Below are 18,384 nucleotides of genomic sequence, written 5' to 3'. Positions count from 1 at the left end.
ACACTTATTGTGGAGTAGTTTGTCATAATGCACAAATATTTTACACAGGCACTAAGCAGGCAGCCCTAGCCTGTCTGTCACCTCTCCAATAAGTAGTTCAGAGAACTCGGCACTGAACGCATTCTAAATGGAGCAGAGAAATTGGATTTAAAAAAAACTTAACTAATCAGCCAATACAATTTAAAGGTAGGAGTTATGTTTCTACTTGTTCATAGCACTCAAAGAGTGGCGTGGCCTTCAAGACAACGAGGAGTTTGATACGCGAGTTAGCTGGTGTATCTACTTATGTGCTAGCAAGCAAACGTTAATCCCTCAGGTTTAGGTTAGCAGCTAGTCGGCTATTAACTTGGTAGCTAGATATTAGATACAAAAACACCCGAGTAAAGAATTTGTCATAATGGTTAATCTAGCTACTAAGATAACGGTATTTCTTGTCATCGTTTAAGGAAGATAGGTAGCTAACGCTAGATAGCTAAATCTGACCAGGAATGAGGAGGCGGCTATAGCTACTAAGTTATAGCTAACTAAAATAAAAAGTTTAATGTTAGCTACCTAGCAAATAACGTTACGCTCTGAACTAGTCAGCAAGCTCGACAACTAGCTGGCTAGTGGACTGTTAACTAACTACTGTCAGTTAGTTAGCTAGCTAGTGTTTGATTTTCTACCTAACGTTAACGTTACTCATCTGAAGCGAGTTAGCCATCTCTAACGTTAGCGTTCTAGTAAATGTTTTGCCAACGTTAGTTGCTAGCAAAATTAATCGCAACTGCAGCATATTTATAACGTTAACCACACGTGTCAAATGTTTGTATACCTATCTCCATGACACACACCCACCCCTTGCCTAGACGGTGTTGGTTGGCTAGACACTTGTATGATTCTGTTTGGACGATTAGGATAACTATGCTAGCTATGCGTATTTCCCTGCCTTGTCCCTGCTTCTTGAAACGGCTAATTCAACAACAACTTGCTGCAGCCAGTTAGCGAAGGGTTAATTCATATTCCATCTGCTGAACACTGTATACAAACCTGACACTTCTGTTCTACACCCACCAGCCCTTTCTGAGTTTACATTTTTCAGCATATTGGACAAAGAAAAAGACTGATGGATACTAGCCCAATGAGGAAGTACTTTGCTCCACCACCCACACAAGTATTATACAGCAGGACCAGTGTTATACTGCACCCATTCTTCTCAATGATCGAGGCGCTTAGCCCACGTTGTTGATTCAACAATGTGAAAAATGTATTGGTTTCATCTTAGTAGTCGTGAAGTTTCTGGTAGATCCATGTTCACTATGTTCCATGATGGATGGCTTATGATGGGGTGCTATTAACCATGTTGAAGATTGACACCTGATGGATAACAGAGGTTTCAGAGACAAAACCCTCCCTCCCCCTGCTTTGGGCCTGTAGTACATGGCACTAGGTTGTGGTGCTAATCTGCTCAGTAGAATTAGCAGGTGTGTATGGCCATGTGCGTTACATGGCAGGGCCTGCCGGAACACAGTGACCGCAGTCAGACGAACACGTTCATAGACGGACAGACAGATGGACAGTGACTCATAGAAAAGGTCATTGGCCTACATTCACAGACAGTATGTTAGTTGACTGATGGGAAGACTGACACAGATTGTCAGATCCATTTTACACACTGAGCACCTTGTTCCACTTAGTCCAAACCTGATTCCTGTTAGATGTAAATGCTATATGAAGAATCAAAGGAGCTATGGGCTGTGTTTTGCAGACTTGCGGCCTGTCTAGGGCAGTTGAGGTGACCATATTACCGCCACTCCGGCAGTCATGATTCATGACCGCAGTAGAATTCCATGTGACCGCTTAGTCACGGTAATCACCGCTTATACACTCTAGACATGCTTTGATAGTACCCAACTCGCTAACGACCATCAGGTCGCTAACGGCCTGGTATTCAGGGCTCTATTGTCCCTCCAACCACTCTGATATCGATGCAAATGCGGTCAAAAATCACATCAAAAACTTCTCAAAACAGTAATGTGCTTTTAAAACTCACCTCAATGGTGATTGATCAATTTGAAGAAAGAAGTTCAACAACAGGTTGAAACTGAGTGGAAAACATGATCGTTGTGGATGTTGTTTCAAAGCCTAACACAACGAAATGGACAGCGCTTTCTAAGGTGATGATTCATTCAAAACACCCATTCACATATTGCAGTTTATACATACCTATAGGCTTCTATTATATGAGCCCAAGCCCAAAACAAATGGAATTAAAATAATGATTTTGCCGTTATACAATACATAACCTACCGCATATTACGCATGGCAGAAAAATGTAAAACAAACTGATTTAAGGTGTCTTTAGTACATAATTGGTCTAGCCTATAGTTCTAGTAATGGCCTTTCAGTGTGGCCTGTATTATTATGCATACTGAATGGACTGGTTACCTTATGCTACGCTCCAACATTTCTATCCATGAGTCTGGGAGAGAACGTATAGGCCTAGGCCATGCTGTTGGTTCCTTGATTGTGCAGGGCGGCTTACAGAGTTAACCTACAATTATAGTGAATTTGTATTTGATTTTGAATAGCCTAGTAATAGGGCATGTTTTATATTTTAATAATGAATAGGCTGACACATTACCTTTAGCTACAGAATATCTCACCATTGTCTGTTTCCATCCCCTCCTCTCTCTCCTTCATTCCTTTCTCCAGCCCGCAGGGAGAGGGTCTGTCTGGCAACAGTTAAATGAAATATGTTTAGTTGTAAAAACTTTACTATCAATGTTCATGAACAGATTTCACTTGGTTTCCCAAATGTAAGCACTGGGTAGCTGCAGGAACGGGGTTAGAGAGGCCATGGCATACAGAGTTAGGGCAGAATATCACCTGTAGCACAGCGGGAGGCTGCATGCTCCTCAAAATGTAGTTGATGTGTGGAGTGAAATAACCGGAGTAGCCTACCTGGTATGACTGAAACATTTAATGGCAGGCAAGCGGCCTCTAAGTTGTATTTTTTCATCATGCAGCCCATCTCAAATCATCCATAGCCTATAGTCGCATCATGCAGCCCATCTCAAATCATCCATAGCCTATAGTCGCATCATGCAGCCCATCTCAAATCATCCATAGCCTATAGTCGCATCATGCAGCCCATCTCAAATCATCCATAGCCTATAGTCGCATCATGCAGCCCATCTCAAATCATCCATAGCCTATAGTCGCATCATGCAGCCCATCTCAAATCATCCATAGCCTATAGTCGCATCATGCAGCCCATCTCAAATCATCCATAGCCTATAGTCGCATCATACAGCCCATCTCAAATCATCCATAGCCTATAGTCGCATCATGCAGCCCATATATGTTTTGATTTCTAAGACATTCTAAGGTTTGTATCATTCACAGCTAAAGTTGCTAAATAACTCTAAATCTAGTGTATAGGACCTGTTTGAAATGTTCACTTTTATGCTCAACACAGCCACTTCATATGCACACTCACTCCGGAATGGGAAAAATATCATTTCTATTTTATTCAGCTAAGTTCAATTATATTCTTCATACTATAAAATCATATCAAATAATGTCACGGGACATATAAGAATATATTTTCTGCTAAATTAACAAGCCTACAGCCTATGGCACGGCGCATAGCCAGATAACATGTTCTTCTGAAATACATTTTCTTCATGTCATGTTTCTTAAGACCTGCCTAAAATACATAATGGATTCATTGTGATTGTGTATATTAAATAGATTTATTGAACTTTATTTATTTTTTAATGTAGATGTTCCAAAGGCTTTTATGCGGCTTGTATGCGTGGAGGCCTGGATATGCTAAACGTGTTTGTTAATTAACAGTCAATTACCGTGAGACCAGCAGTCTTTTGCATGACAATAACCTGCTGACAAAATGTCATGACCGCCACAAACATAGGCCTGTCACACGTTGACTGCCCCAAAAATGATGATGAAACCTCTTTCTGTTTCCTATTCTCTCTCACACTACCACCCCCACCCTTTCTCCCCCTCGTCATCATCCTCTCCTCCCCACTTCTCTCTCTCTGTGGCCCCAGTGGGAGTGCGGTGAGCGGCCGTGATGGGTGACACGGAGCTGGGTCTGTCTGCTGTACAGCCGGAGGAACTAGAACCGCAGAGCCCCTCCACAGCCTCCTCTCTGTCCATCTCCTCCTCTCCCTCCCTCTCTCTGCCCTCCTCCCCTTCCTCTGGATCCTACCACCACCAGCAGACCACCAGTCCCAGCCCCAGTCACAGCGATGGTCCAGTCGCCTCCAGCCCACCCCTGGATGTCATCTCAGAGGGCGTGGGCGAGCTGACCCTGGTCATCGACCCCGAGGTGGCCAAGATGGCCTGCCAGGAGGTGCTGCAGAAGGTGAAGTTCCTCAAAGGTGAAAGTGAGGGGTCAGGTTCTGGGTCTGATGGTGGCAATAGCACAGACCAAACACTGGTCAACGGGACTGTACATACAGAGCCTATCAAGCCCCCAAAAATCCCCGGGGAGGAGGACTCTGAGGCACTGCCTCCAGGCTCGGTGAAAAGCGCGCGGCGGCGCCAGCGCCATAACCCCTCCAAGCAGTCGTGGCTGCTGCGGCTGTTTGAGTCCAAACTCTTCGACGTGTCAATGGCCATCTCCTATCTACACAACTCCAAGGAGCCGGGTGTGCAGGCCTACATCGGCAACCGTCTGTTCAGCTTCCGCCACGAGGAGGTGGACTTCTACCTGCCGCAGCTGCTGAACATGTACATCCACATGGACGAGGACGTGGGAGACGCCATCAAGCCCTACGTGGTGCGTATGTTACCTCCCTGAACTGCCTCCGTGGCTAGCTACTCATCAGAATTACAAATGTATCCTCTCTAAAGCTCCTTTCACATCAAATCATTTTTTCCCACCACAGGTACACCGCTGCCGTCAGAGTATCTCCTTCTCGCTGCAGTGCGCCTGGCTGCTGGGTGCCTACTCCTCCGACATGCACATCTCCACACAGCGACACTCGCGCGGCACCAAGCTACGCAAACTCATCTTCTCCGATGAACTCAAACCAGCCGCGGTCCGTGCCCGCCAGCCACTGATGTTGGCCCCCTTCTGCCCACTTCCGACCGCTGCGCCATCCCTGCACGGGCACGGCTTGGGCGGAGAGCACGGTCTGTCGCCGACTAAGCGCACGCATCAGCGCTCCAAGTCAGACGCCACGGTCAGTATCAGCCTGAGCAGCAACCTGAAGAGGACAGCGAGCAATCCCAAGGTGGAGAGCAACCAGGACGAGGTGTGTACTGGGAGTATATACACGTTTTTGTTTTCCACTAAGTCAGTTTGTTTCTCTGTATCTTGGCAGGTATCTCACAAAGTGGGATAGCTAACTTTGGAAGCAACTGCTTGGGGTCCAACGGGGGGGCATTATACAAGAACAGAAAAGGTTCACAGTCCAGCACTCTTCATCTGTAGCTGTTATCACCAGTTGTCTGAAAAATAGGCCCGAAGATGACATGCTATTGGGGTGAGGGGTCAATGGAATGCACATATTCCAGACAGAGCAGGGAATAATACTTCCTCTTCTGTCTCTGTATAGAAAGTGTCATGGTTACATATCCACAGAGACTCACACGTGGTCCCATGTAGCTCAGTTGGTAGAGCATGGCCAGGGTTATGGGTTCTGTTCTCACGTGGAACCATGTAGCTCAGTTGGTAGAGCATGGCCAGGGTTATGGGTTCTGTTCTCACGTGGAACCATGTAGCTCAGTTGGTAGAGCATGGCCAGGGTTATGGGTTCTGTTCCCACGTGGCACCATGTAGCTCAGTTGGTAGAGCAAGGCCAGGGTTATGGGTTCTGTTCCCACGTGGGACCATGTAGCTCAGTTGGTAGAGCATGGCCAGGGTTATGGGTTCTGTTCCCACGTGGGACCATGTAGCTCAGTTGGTAGAGCATGGCCAGGGTTATGGGTTCTGTTCCCACGTGGGACCATGTAGCTCAGTTGGTAGAGCATGGCCAGGGTTATGGGTTCTGTTCCCATGTGGGACCATGTAGCTCAGTTGGTAAAGCATGGCCAGGGTTATGGGTTCTGTTCCCACGTGGCACCATGTAGCTCAGTTGGTAGAGCATGGCCAGGGTTATGGGTTCTGTTCCCAGAATTTGCCCCAAACCTAATGCTTTGTATTCAGGACATTAAGTTAATTTCTTTGCAACATTTTTGTAGTTTTACTTTAGTGCCTTATTGCAAACAGGTTACATGTTTTGGAATATTTTTTCATTCTGTACAGGCTTCTTTTCACTCTGTTATTTAGGTTACTATGTGGAGTAACTATGTTTTTGATCCATCCTCAGTTTTCTCCTATCACAGCCATTAAACTCTCTAACTGTTTTAAAGTCACCTTTGGCCTCATGGGGAAATCCCTGAGCGCTTTCCTTCCTTTCCGGCAACTGAGTTAGGAAGGACGCCTGTATCTTTGTGTTGACTGGGTGTATTGATACACCATCCAAATTGTAATTAATAACTTCACTATGCTCAATGTCTGCTTTTCTATTTTTGTTGTACCCATCTACCAATGGGTGCCTTTGCGAGGCATTGGAAAACCTCCCTGGTCTTTGTGGTTGAATCTGTGTTTGAAATGCACTGAGTGACCTTACAGATAATTGTATGTGTGGGGTACAGAGATGAGGTAGTCATTCAAAAATCATGTTAAACACTATTATTGCACACAGAGCAAAGTATTATGTGACTTGTTCAGCACATTTTTACTCCTGAATTTTTTTTGGCTTGCCATAACAAAGGGATTGAATATTCGACCTATTGACTCAAAGTAATTTCAGCTCTTAATTTTTCATTAATTTGTAAACATTTCTAAAAACATAATTCCACTTTGACATTATGAGGTATTGTGTGTAGGGTAGTGACCGAAAATAATTTAAAATTCAGGCTGTAATACAACAAAATGTGTAAAAAGTCAAGGGGTGTGAATACTTTCTGAAGGCACTGTATTTAGTTTGGACTATTCCCACCATCATTCCTCCTCCCCCTGATGAATGTGTAGTGAGACACTGTCTGTTGGGAGTAACCATTCATAAACACTGGATGTCACTAGACTTTCATAAAGGAAGCTTTTCTCTGCTCATCTCTCTCTTAATGTTTTCCTTGTCTTTGCTTCCCCATGCTCTATAGACATAGCTCTCTATTTCCTCTATTCTCTTCCCCATGCTCTGTGACCTTTAGTATCATGTGAGGGTGTTAGTAGTAGTTCACCCAGATAACTGGGATCATTGTAGAGCTGCAGATATGTTGTCACTCCTCACGACAAGACCCTGGAATACACAGGCACACAATGCAGCCTCTTCCCATTCACTGGGGGGCATACAGTCTGATACTACCTAATTATGATTCTCGTTGCTGGTAAACAAAAATAATAATAAAGTAAATATTCTTATCTTTCCCTCCACCCCCCTTTCCTTTCCTTACTTTGTACTTTAACCTCTCACCTTTCCCAGGATCTGAGCTCCAGCTCTGAATGTCTTGATTGTTAGACTAAGACTGGTACAGTAAGTTAACGGCCTCCATCACCACAGACTTCTGTGGTGCATTCTGGGATGATGGCTGCCTGTCTCCATTGGCAGCCGGGTTGTAGACTACTCTCTGTATGTGAAGTGAGGAGTCGTAAGCATGTATCTCAATATGTAAGTTTGGGCTCCAGAGCTAAATAGTCCTCAGGGTTCAGGTCAGGGGTCAGGTCAGGTCATTGGTGGCAGTAGTGGGATCCGTTTGTCATTGTTTTTTGGGGTCATATTTCAGTTGTGTATCTATGGTTGTTACGGGTGCAGATTGTGATACATGCTTATAAACCTCCACTCTATTGGTTTAATTATCTATTTTTCCTGTTTTGGAATAAAATATGTGTGTATATGGTGTTTTGCGGCTTGTGTAAACTTGGACTTCTTTAAACCACTGCTGCAATAATTTAGCCTCAAATGAATGATTTGCTAATGGTTTCAAGTTGTGGTCTTTCTTGTTTCAACTAGTCTTCTGACATTTGTGTCAAGTTGGCTGCTGAAGTGTTTCGGCTTTTTAAAAGGCTATTTTGAGATTACAGGCGATTATACACATTTGCTCACTTGAATCAGCTGCAATAATGGGCCTTGACTTCTGAATCATTTCAAACGAACTTGACACAAATGGACCAGCGGCTCATGGCTGTACATCTAAGTTGCTGTTGTAATTTGACAAGGGAGTGGTGCTCTGATTTCCCTACTCTCTGGAGGTCAACACGAGAAGGTGTGTTGTTGTAGAGAGTATTTGGTTCCAACACAACACTGAACTATTCTAACAAAACACTATTCCTCCTAAGGTCATTATGTTCATACATCTTATTTACTCTTGCCATGTTTCCTCCTCCTCCTCTGTAGCCTGCGCGTCTGGCACCCCAGAGAGAGTTCATCAAGTCCCTGATGGGCATTGGGAAGCGGCTGGCCACGCTGCCCACTAAGGAGCAGAAGACGTCCCGGCTCATCTCGGAGCTGTCGCTGCTCAACCACAAGCTGCCCGCCCGCGTCTGGCTGCCCACCGCCGCCTTCGACCACCACGTGGTGCGCGTCCCTCACACACAGGCTGTGGTGCTCAACTCCAAAGACAAGGTGGGGGGAGACACACACACACACACACACACACACACACACACAGTGTAGAATGGATGACGCACCAACACAAACATGTAAACAATCACCTCTACCTCGTCAGGCGCCGTACCTCATCTATGTGGAGGTTCTGGAGTGTGAGGACTTTGAGACGTCCAACGTTCCGGTACGGATCTCCGAGACGAGGATCCGCATCACGCGCTCAGTGGAGAACCTTCCGGACTGCGGCATCATGGTGGATCAGCGAGCCGGGGGCTTCTCAATGGTTCACAACTACGATGAGGATAACGAAGCCTGGTCTGTGGATGACATCGGGGATCTGCAGGTGGAGGTAGGGGTCAGGAGCCCACCTACCCTTATCAGGTAGTGAAGGAGTATGGGCTGTGGACTCACCCTCTCCCCTGTTCTTTCCCTCTCCTCTGTTATCCCAGCTCCCAGAGTTCCACACCAACAGCTGTGACAACATCTCCCAGTTCTCAGTGGACAGCATCACCAGCCTGGACAGCAAGGAACCCATCTTCATCGCTGCTGGAGACATCAGGTACAGAGGAATAGCTGGGAGAGAGCTAGCTTTGGGTGGTATAATGTAGTCTTTCAAACTGTGATGTATATGATGCTTCTTCATTGGGTGGTATAATGTAGTCTTTCAAACTGTGATGTATATGATGCTTCTTCATTGGGTGGTATAATGTGGTCTTTCAAACTGTGATGTATATGATGCTTCTTCAGTAGTGATGGTGAATGTGTGTTTCCCCCACTACACAGGCGGCGTCTCTCAGAGCAGCTAGCTCACACACCAACCACATTCAAGCGGGACCCAGAGGACCCTTCAGCAGTGGCCCTCAAGGAGCCGTGGCAGGAGAAGGTTCAGTGCGTACTCAATCCCCACAGTGGACTGTGGAGGTGTTGCATGCCTTGATGGTAACCTCAAGGCTAGAGGAAAGGTTTGAGCTTTGCTAATTGTATGTGCCTGTACTTGTTGTGTTGTTCTGAACAGGCGGATAAGGGAGGGCTCCCCATATGGACACATCCCTACCTGGAGGTTGTTGTCAGTCATCGTCAAGTGTGGCGACGACCTTCGGCAAGAGCTCCTGGCCTCTCAAGTGCTGCAGCAGCTCCAGGTCATTCTGAATGGACTCTCTCTAGCTCCACATACACAGCAAAGATGAACCTCTACTTTCTACATATCCACACCCAGCATTTACACTACAGTACAGTGGGGCAAAAAAGTATTTAGTCAGCCACCAATTGTGCAAGTTCTCCCACTTAAAAAGATGAGAGGCCTGTAATTTTCATCATAGGTACACGTCAACTATGACAGACAAAATTAGAAAAAAAATCCAGAAAATCACATTGTAGGATTTTTAATGAATTTATTTGCAAATTATGGTGGAAAATAAGTATTTGGTCACCTACAAACAAGCAAGATTTCTGGGTCTCACAGACCTGTAACTTCTTCTTTAAGAGGCTCCTCCATCCTCCACTCGTTACCTGTATTAATGGCACCTGTTTGAACTTGTTATCAGTATAAAAGACACCTGTCCACAACACCTGGGCCAAAATACCAGCAACAGTGTGTGATAACCTTGTGAAGACTTACAGAAAACGTTTGACCTGTGTCATTGCCAACAAAGGGTATATAACAAAGTATTGAGAAACTTTTGTTATTGACCAAATACTTATTTTCCACCATAATTTGCAAATAAATTCATTAAAAATCCTACAATGTGATTTTCGGGATTTTTTTTCTCATTTTGTCTGTCATAGTTGACGTGTACCTATGATGAAAATTACAGGCCTCTCTCATCTTTTTAAGTGGGAGAACTTGCACAATTGGTGGCTGACTAAATACTTTTTGCCCCACTGTATAATCTCCTGTATATACTTTATCTGGACTAATTATGTACTGCTCTCTTCCCTCTCCCAGATCATCTGGGAACAGGAGCGCGTGCCTATCTGGATCAAACCCTACAAGATCCTGGTGATCTCCTCTGACAGCGGCATGATTGAACCCATCGTCAACGCTGTGTCCATCCACCAGGTGAGTGGGCTCAGAAAGGCTCCAACAGAATCACACGCAAAAACAAACATTACTATTAGTAGTATTTAACATTAGTACCTTTCCCCCTCAGCCAGCTAGATCAGTACCTTTTCTCCCAGGGGCACACGGCAGGTTGGGCCAGTAACCGAAAGGTCACTAGTTCGAATCCCCAAGCCGAAAAATCTCTTGATGTGCCCATGAGCAAGGCACTTAACCCTAATTGCTCCTGAGTCACCGTTGATAATGCCCTGACCGTGACCCCACTGTCCGAGAGTGTCTCAGGGGGAGTTGGGATATGTAAAAAAAAAAAAAAAAAAAATCTACATTTCTAATTCACACATGTATATAATACCCACCAAATTATTATTAAATACGTCCTGCAAACTTCAATGAGTTGGTCTGATGGGATCCGCCCCGTGCTATGTCATGACTGGACCACCTATTAAGATGTGCCTTTTGTTAAGTAAAAAAGGAGTTACATGATCTGAAAGGGAGACTGGATTTGGACTTTAAATGTTAAAGTTCTCTGATATCCCTCCGCCAGGTGAAGAAACAGAGCCAGATGCCTCTGCTGGACTACTTCCTGCAGGAACACGGTACCCACACCACCGAGGCCTTCCTCACGGCCCAGCGCAACTTTGTCCAGAGCTGTGCAGGCTACTGTCTCATCTGCTACCTGCTGCAGGTCAAAGACAGGTCAGACACACCTACTACTTCCTCTCATTCACTCCTCTATCCTCTCTCTCATCACTTACATTTTGTTCTCATCTCTCCTCCCTGTCATCTCTCTCTCTCATCACTTACATTCTGTTCACTCTCTTATTTTCCCTCTTTCTTTCTGACCATTTCTGTTCTCTCATCTCTCTCCTCCCTGTCATCTCTCCAGACACAATGGCAACATCCTGTTGGACGCTGAGGGCCACATCATCCACATAGACTTTGGCTTCATCCTGTCCAGCTCGCCCCGCAACCTTGGCTTCGAGACCTCTGCTTTCAAGCTCACCAACGAGTTTGTAGACGTGAGTTAATTGACAGGAACGCTAATGCGACGTTCTTATTCAGATTTGCACTCTTTTGAACCAGGAGTAAAGCACAGGTTTGAAACACTTTGCCATCTTCAACAAAGCTAATTGACTAAAACAGTGTTTCTTGTGACTGTCTCTCTCTAGGTGGAAGGAAGGTCTGGATGGAGACATGTTTAATGACTAGAAGATACTCTCTCTCTCTAGGTGATGGAGACATGTTTAATGACTAGAAGATACTCTGTCTCTCTCTCTAGGTGATGCAGACATGTTTAATGACTAGAAGATACTCTGTCTCTCTCTCTAGGTGATGGAGACATGTTTAATGACTAGAAGATACTCTGTCTCTCTCTCTAGGTGATGCAGACATGTTTAATGACTAGAAGATACTCTGTCTCTCTCTCTCTAGGTGATGGAGACATGTTTAATGACTAGAAGATACTGTCTCTCTCTCTCTAGGTGATGGAGACATGTTTAATGACTAGAAGATACTGTCTCTCTCTAGGTGATGGAGACATGTTTAATGACTAGAAGATACTATGTCTCTCTCTCTCTCTCTCTAGGTGATGGAGACATGTTTAATGACTAGAAGATACTCTGTCTCTCTCTCTAGGTGATGGAGACATGTTTAATGACTAGAAGATACTCTCTCTAGGTGATGCAGACATGTTTAATGACTAGAAGATACTGTCTCTCTCTCTCTAGGTGATGGAGACATGTTTAATGACTAGAAGATACTGTCTCTCTCTAGGTGATGGAGACATGTTTAATGACTAGAAGATACTGTCTCTCTCTCTCTAGGTGATGGAGACATGTTTAATGACTAGAAGATACTGTCTCTCTCTAGGTGATGGAGACATGTTTAATGACTAGAAGATACTATGTCTCTCTCTCTCTCTCTCTAGGTGATGGAGACATGTTTAATGACTAGAAGATACTATGTCTCTCTCTCTCTCTCTCTAGGTGATGGAGACATGTTTAATGACTAGGAGATACTCTCTCTCTCTCTAGGTGATGGAGACATGTTTAATGACTAGAAGATTCTCTCTCTAGGTGATGCAGACATGTTTAATGACTAGGAGATACTCTCTCTCTCTCTCTAGGTGATGGAGACATGTTTAATGACTAGAAGATTCTCTCTCTAGGTGATGGAGACATGTTTAATGACTAGAAGATACTCTCTCTCTCTAGGTGATGGAGACATGTTTAATGACTAGAAGATACTGTCTCTCTCTCTAGGTGATGGAGACATGTTTAATGACTAGAAGATACTCTCTCTCTCTCTAGGTGATGGAGACATGTTTAATGACCAGAAGATACTCTGTCTCTCTCTCTCTAGGTGATGGAGACATGTTTAATGACTAGAAGATACTGTCTCTCTCTCTCTCTCTAGGTGATGGAGACATGTTTAATGACTAGAAGATACTGTCTCTCTCTCTCTCTAGGTGATGCAGACATGTTTAATGACTAGGAGATACTCTGTCTCTAGGTGATGGAGACATGTTTAATGACTAGAAGATACTGTCTCTCTCTCTCTCTAGGTGATGGAGACATGTTTAATGACCAGAAGATACTCTGTCTCTCTCTCTCTAGGTGATGGAGACATGTTTAATGACTAGAAGATACTGTCTCTCTCTCTCTCTAGGTGATGCAGACATGTTTAATGACTAGGAGATACTCTGTCTCTAGGTGATGGAGACATGTTTAATGACTAGAAGATACTCTGTCTCTCTAGGTGATGGAGACATGTTTAATGACTAGGAGATACTCTCTCTCTCTCTAGGTGATGGAGACATGTTTAATGACTAGAAGATACTCTGTCTCTCTCTCTAGGTGATGGAGACATGTTGAATGACTAGAAGATACTCTGTCTCTCTCTAGGTGATGGAGACATGTTTAATGACTAGAAGATACTCTCTCTCTCTCTAGGTGATGGAGACATGTTTAATGACTAGAAGATACTGTCTCTCTCTCTCTAGGTGATGGAGACATGTTTAATGACTAGAAGATACTGTCTCTCTCTCTAGGTGATGGAGACATGTTTAATGACCAGAAGATACTCTGTCTCTCTCTCTAGGTGATGGAGACATGTTTAATGACTAGAAGATACTGTCTCTCTCTCTAGGTGATGGAGACATGTTTAATGACTAGAAGATACTCTGTCTCTCTCTAGGTGATGGAGACATGTTTAATGACTAGAAGATACTCCGTCTCTCTCTAGGTGATGGAGACATGTTTAATGACTAGAAGATACTGTCTCTCTCTCTCTAGGTGATGGAGACATGTTTAATGACTAGAAGATACTGTCTCTCTCTCTCTAGGTGATGGAGACATGTTTAATGACTAGAAGATTCTCTCTGTAGGTGATGGAGATATGTTTAATGACTAGAAGATACTCTCTCTCTCTCTAGGTGATGGAGACATGTTTAATGACTAGAAGATTCTCTCTGTAGGTGATGGAGACATGTTTAATGACTAGAAGATACTCTCTGTCTCTCTAGGTGATGGAGACATGTTTAATGACTAGAAGATACTCTGTCTCTCTCTCTAGGTGATGGAGACATGTTTAATGACTAGAAGATACTCTGTCTCTCTCTCTAGGTGATGGAGACATGTTTAATGACTAGAAGATACTCTCTCTCTCTCTAGGTGATGGAGACATGTTTAATGACTAGAAGATACTCTGTCTCTCTCTCTAGGTGATGGAGACATGTTTAATGACTAGAAGATACTCTCTCTCTCTAGGTGATGGAGACATGTTTAATGACTAGAAGATACTCTGTCTCTCTCTCTAGGTGATGGAGACATGTTTAATGACTAGAAGATACTCTCTCTCTCTAGGTGATGGAGACATGTTTAATGACTAGAAGATACTCTGTCTCTCTCTCTCTAGGTGATGGAGACATGTTTAATGACTAGAAGATACTGTCTCTCTCTCTCTCTCTAGGTGATGGAGACATGTTTAATGACTAGAAGATACTCTGTCTCTCTCTAGGTGATGGAGACATGTTTAATGACTAGAAGATTCTCTCTCTAGGTGATGGAGACATGTTTAATGACTAGAAGATACTGTCTCTCTCTAGGTGATGGAGACATGTTTAATGACTAGAAGATTCTCTCTCTAGGTGATGGAGACATGTTTAATGACTAGAAGATACTCTGTCTCTCTCTCTCTAGGTGATGGAGACATGTTTAATGACTAGAAGATACTCTCTCTCTCTAGGTGATGGAGACATGTTTAATGACTAGAAGATACTGTCTCTCTCTCTAGGTGATGGAGACATGTTTAATGACTAGAAGATTCTCTCTCTAGGTGATGGAGACATGTTTAATGACTAGAAGATACTCTGTCTCTCTCTAGGTGATGGAGACATGTTTAATGACTAGAAGATACTGTCTCTCTCTCTAGGTGATGGAGACATGTTTAATGACTAGGAGATACTCTCTCTCTCTAGGTGATGGAGACATGTTTAATGACTAGAAGATACTCTGTCTCTCTCTAGGTGATGGAGACATGTTTAATGACTAGAAGATACTGTCTCTCTCTCTCTCTCTAGGTGATGGAGACATGTTTAATGACTAGAAGATACTGTCTCTCTCTCTCTAGGTGATGGAGACATGTTTAATGACTAGAAGATTCTCTCTCTAGGTGATGGAGACATGTTTAATGACTAGAAGATACTGTCTCTCTCTCTCTCTAGGTGATGGAGACATGTTTAATGACTAGAAGATACTCTCTCTCTCTAGGTGATGGAGACATGTTTAATGACTAGAAGATACTCTGTCTCTCTAGGTGATGGAGACATGTTTAATGACTAGAAGATACTCTCTCTCTCTAGGTGATGGAGACATGTTTAATGACTAGAAGATACTGTCTCTCTCTCTAGGTGATGGAGACATGTTTAATGACTAGAAGATACTGTCTCTCTCTCTAGGTGATGGAGACATGTTTAATGACTAGAAGATTCTCTCTAGGTGATGGAGACATGTTTAATGACTAGAAGATTCTCTCTCTAGGTGATGGAGACATGTTTAATGACTAGAAGATACTCTGTCTCTCTCTAGGTGATGGAGACATGTTTAATGACTAGAAGATACTCTGTCTGTCTCTCTCTAGGTGATGGAGACATGTTTAATGACTAGAAGATACTGTCTCTCTCTCTCTCTAGGTGATGGAGACATGTTTAATGACTAGGAGATACTCTCTCTCTCTAGGTGATGGAGACATGTTTAATGACTAGAAGATTCTCTCTGTAGGTGATGGAGACATGTTTAATGACTAGAAGATACTCTGTCTCTCTCTAGGTGATGGAGACATGTTTAATGACTGGAAGATACTGTCTCTCTCTCTAGGTGATGGAGACATGTTTAATGACTAGAAGATACTCTCTCTCTCTAGGTGATGGAGACATGTTTAATGACTAGAAGATACTGTCTCTCTCTCTCTCTCTAGGTGATGGAGACATGTTTAATGACTAGAAGATTCTCTCTCTAGGTGATGGAGACATGTTTAATGACTAGAAGATACTCTGTCTCTCTCTCTAGGTGATGGAGACATGTTTAATGACTAGAAGATACTCTGTCTCTCTCTCTAGGTGATGGGAGGTCTGGATGGAGACATGTTTAATTACTATAAGATGCTCATGCTGCAGGGCCTGATAGCAGCACGTAAACACATGGACAAAGTCATCCAGATAGTGGAGATCATGCAGCAAGGTAATTACTCTTCATTCTTACATTGTCCTGACCCACAACTGTGTATCAGTCATGACATGTCTCTCTTGTCCTAGTCTGTATGGTAGTCATGTTAGCTTTAGTTAGTCCTGTAAAGTAGCTTTAACTTTAAGGAAAATGCTTTATCGATAAGTACACTTGGTCATTATAAGTACCAAACTGTACTTCATCAGTGTCCCTCTCTTCTCCCTACCAGGCTCCCAGCTGCCCTGCTTCCACGGCTCCAGCACCATCCGGACCCTGAAGGAGCGTTTCCACATGAGCCTGACGGAGGAACAGCTGCAGGTCCTGGTGGAGCAGATGGTGGACGGATCCATGCGCTCCATCACCACCAAGCTCTATGACGGCTTCCAGTACCTCACCAACGGCATCATGTGAACGTGTGTGTGTGTGCGCGCGTGTGTACAGGACGTGTGTATGGAAAGGATACATGAGTGTGTATGTTTCTAAATGTGCAGTGGACATACATGGACTGGACTGGAGAGGCCGCACCACGGGCAGAGACCACTCCCCCTACTAGCCCCCATACCTCTACAGACAGAATACATTCATAGTTTATATTTGTTTCTAACACCACCTCAACCTTGGACTGATGTTCTTCCTCACAGGATTTAGACAGGAGATTGGAGAGGTTTCAGCTGTGGTTTTCCTCTTTTCCTGCATCTTTATTCACGTCTCTCTGTTTCTCTGTCTGTTTTACCCCCATATCTTTCAATGTGCTTTGTTTTCTCCAAGAGGAATGTGTTCTGTTTCTCCCCCTCTCTGCAGTATGTAATGGTACAGTTTCCCTGTGCCTCAGATATACATAACACTCACCAGCCCTTTAAATCAATCTGTCACCCCAGTGTGATGGTGTTCAGTCTCCATATTTACCATCTCATTCCAAACTCTATTATAGTGGCTTTCTCTACACTTTCTCAGTCATGGAATGAACACTTAGTGAAATGCTTAGGAGCCAGCTCTGTTTCCATTGTCTTTGGACTGCCATACTCATGACTGTTCTTGGTTGTTGAGGAGTGACATTGTTTGCTAGATTCACATAGTTCCCTCAAAATATGATCCGACAATAGTGGGTTGGAATGAGGTAGCTCCACGCTACCGATGTATCTTCTATCAACCTCATTTCTTCTGTAAGCTTTTGTGCATCACTTTGTATGAAGGGACATGACTCAACTGTGAAGACTTGTATTTCTGCCTGGTATAAGTTTGGAGGAAGAAGAGCCTACTGCTGTCTGTATTGAGCCACAAGAAACGGGTACTTGTGGGAATGGTCTGAATAGACAAAAGGAGAGCAAAGCAGTTTTACAAGAACACCAGTTTGACTGAAGTACCTCAGAAGAACCAAGTATTTCACAAAAGCAGCTTTGAACACTGAGGAAAATAGTCAATTCACGAATGGTTGGCTTAAAGTGTTACTTCAACATTTCTAATTCAGAATACTTTTGGATCGAGGTTGATAAAGATTGAGTCTATGAACTGTATGGCTGATTTCCTGTGTTTTAGGGCAGGATAGAGATACAAAACCTGTTCTCTGTTTCATCATGACTGTTTTATGTCCATCCACCACTCTACATTCATCTCAATAGAAGCTGGATTTTCACCCCTGTTCTGAATGTGTAGGGGCAAACCAATTACAAGCTAGAATCCTAATTAACTTTATTTCTCCCAATAGTTTTTCTACTACCTTAGTGTTGTCAAACCTTTTTATTTCTTTATGAACTGTTATTTAATGGACCAGCTGTTATGATCATGTGACCTCCCTTAACTTGTACATTTTTCTTTGTAATAAATTTAATTTGTCTGTCAGGCTGTTGAAAATGACATTTTTACCTGTCTGGATATTTCAATACGTAACCATATACTACTACTTTACACCATTGTACCTGGGTGATAGGCTTTAAAAGACACCATAATACCATCTGCAGAGGTATTCCCTTACCTGTCCACACTTGCCGCTATTAAGCAA

General features: G+C 43.7%; 1 protein-coding gene across 2 annotated transcripts; it reads left to right on the top strand.

The window, feature by feature from the left end:
- Positions 1 to 54: 54 nt before the first annotated feature.
- Positions 55 to 18,224, top strand: LOC106599237 (phosphatidylinositol 4-kinase beta). Of its 2 annotated transcripts, none has more exons than XM_045719071.1 (13): positions 55 to 186; positions 4,056 to 4,789; positions 4,899 to 5,267; positions 8,394 to 8,621; positions 8,725 to 8,952; positions 9,053 to 9,162; positions 9,387 to 9,491; positions 9,619 to 9,742; positions 10,549 to 10,662; positions 11,207 to 11,358; positions 11,549 to 11,681; positions 16,337 to 16,400; positions 16,615 to 18,224. In XM_045719071.1, exons 2-13 carry the CDS (start codon positions 4,079 to 4,081, stop codon positions 16,794 to 16,796), a joined length of 2,520 nt encoding a protein of 839 aa, XP_045575027.1. In that variant the 5' UTR covers positions 55 to 186; positions 4,056 to 4,078; the 3' UTR covers positions 16,797 to 18,224. The 2 variants fall into 2 exon arrangements, with proteins under 2 accessions (XP_045575027.1, XP_045575026.1); XM_045719070.1 differs by having other exon boundaries at positions 16,280 to 16,400.
- The last annotated feature ends 160 nt before the right edge of the window (positions 18,225 to 18,384 follow it).

The sequence above is a fragment of the Salmo salar genome, chromosome ssa05 (assembly GCF_905237065.1).
Source record: "Salmo salar chromosome ssa05, Ssal_v3.1, whole genome shotgun sequence".
Taxonomy (NCBI): domain Eukaryota; kingdom Metazoa; phylum Chordata; class Actinopteri; order Salmoniformes; family Salmonidae; genus Salmo; species Salmo salar.
The sequence above is the reverse complement of the archived record's forward strand: the minus strand, read 5'-3'. Positions and strand labels throughout refer to the sequence as shown.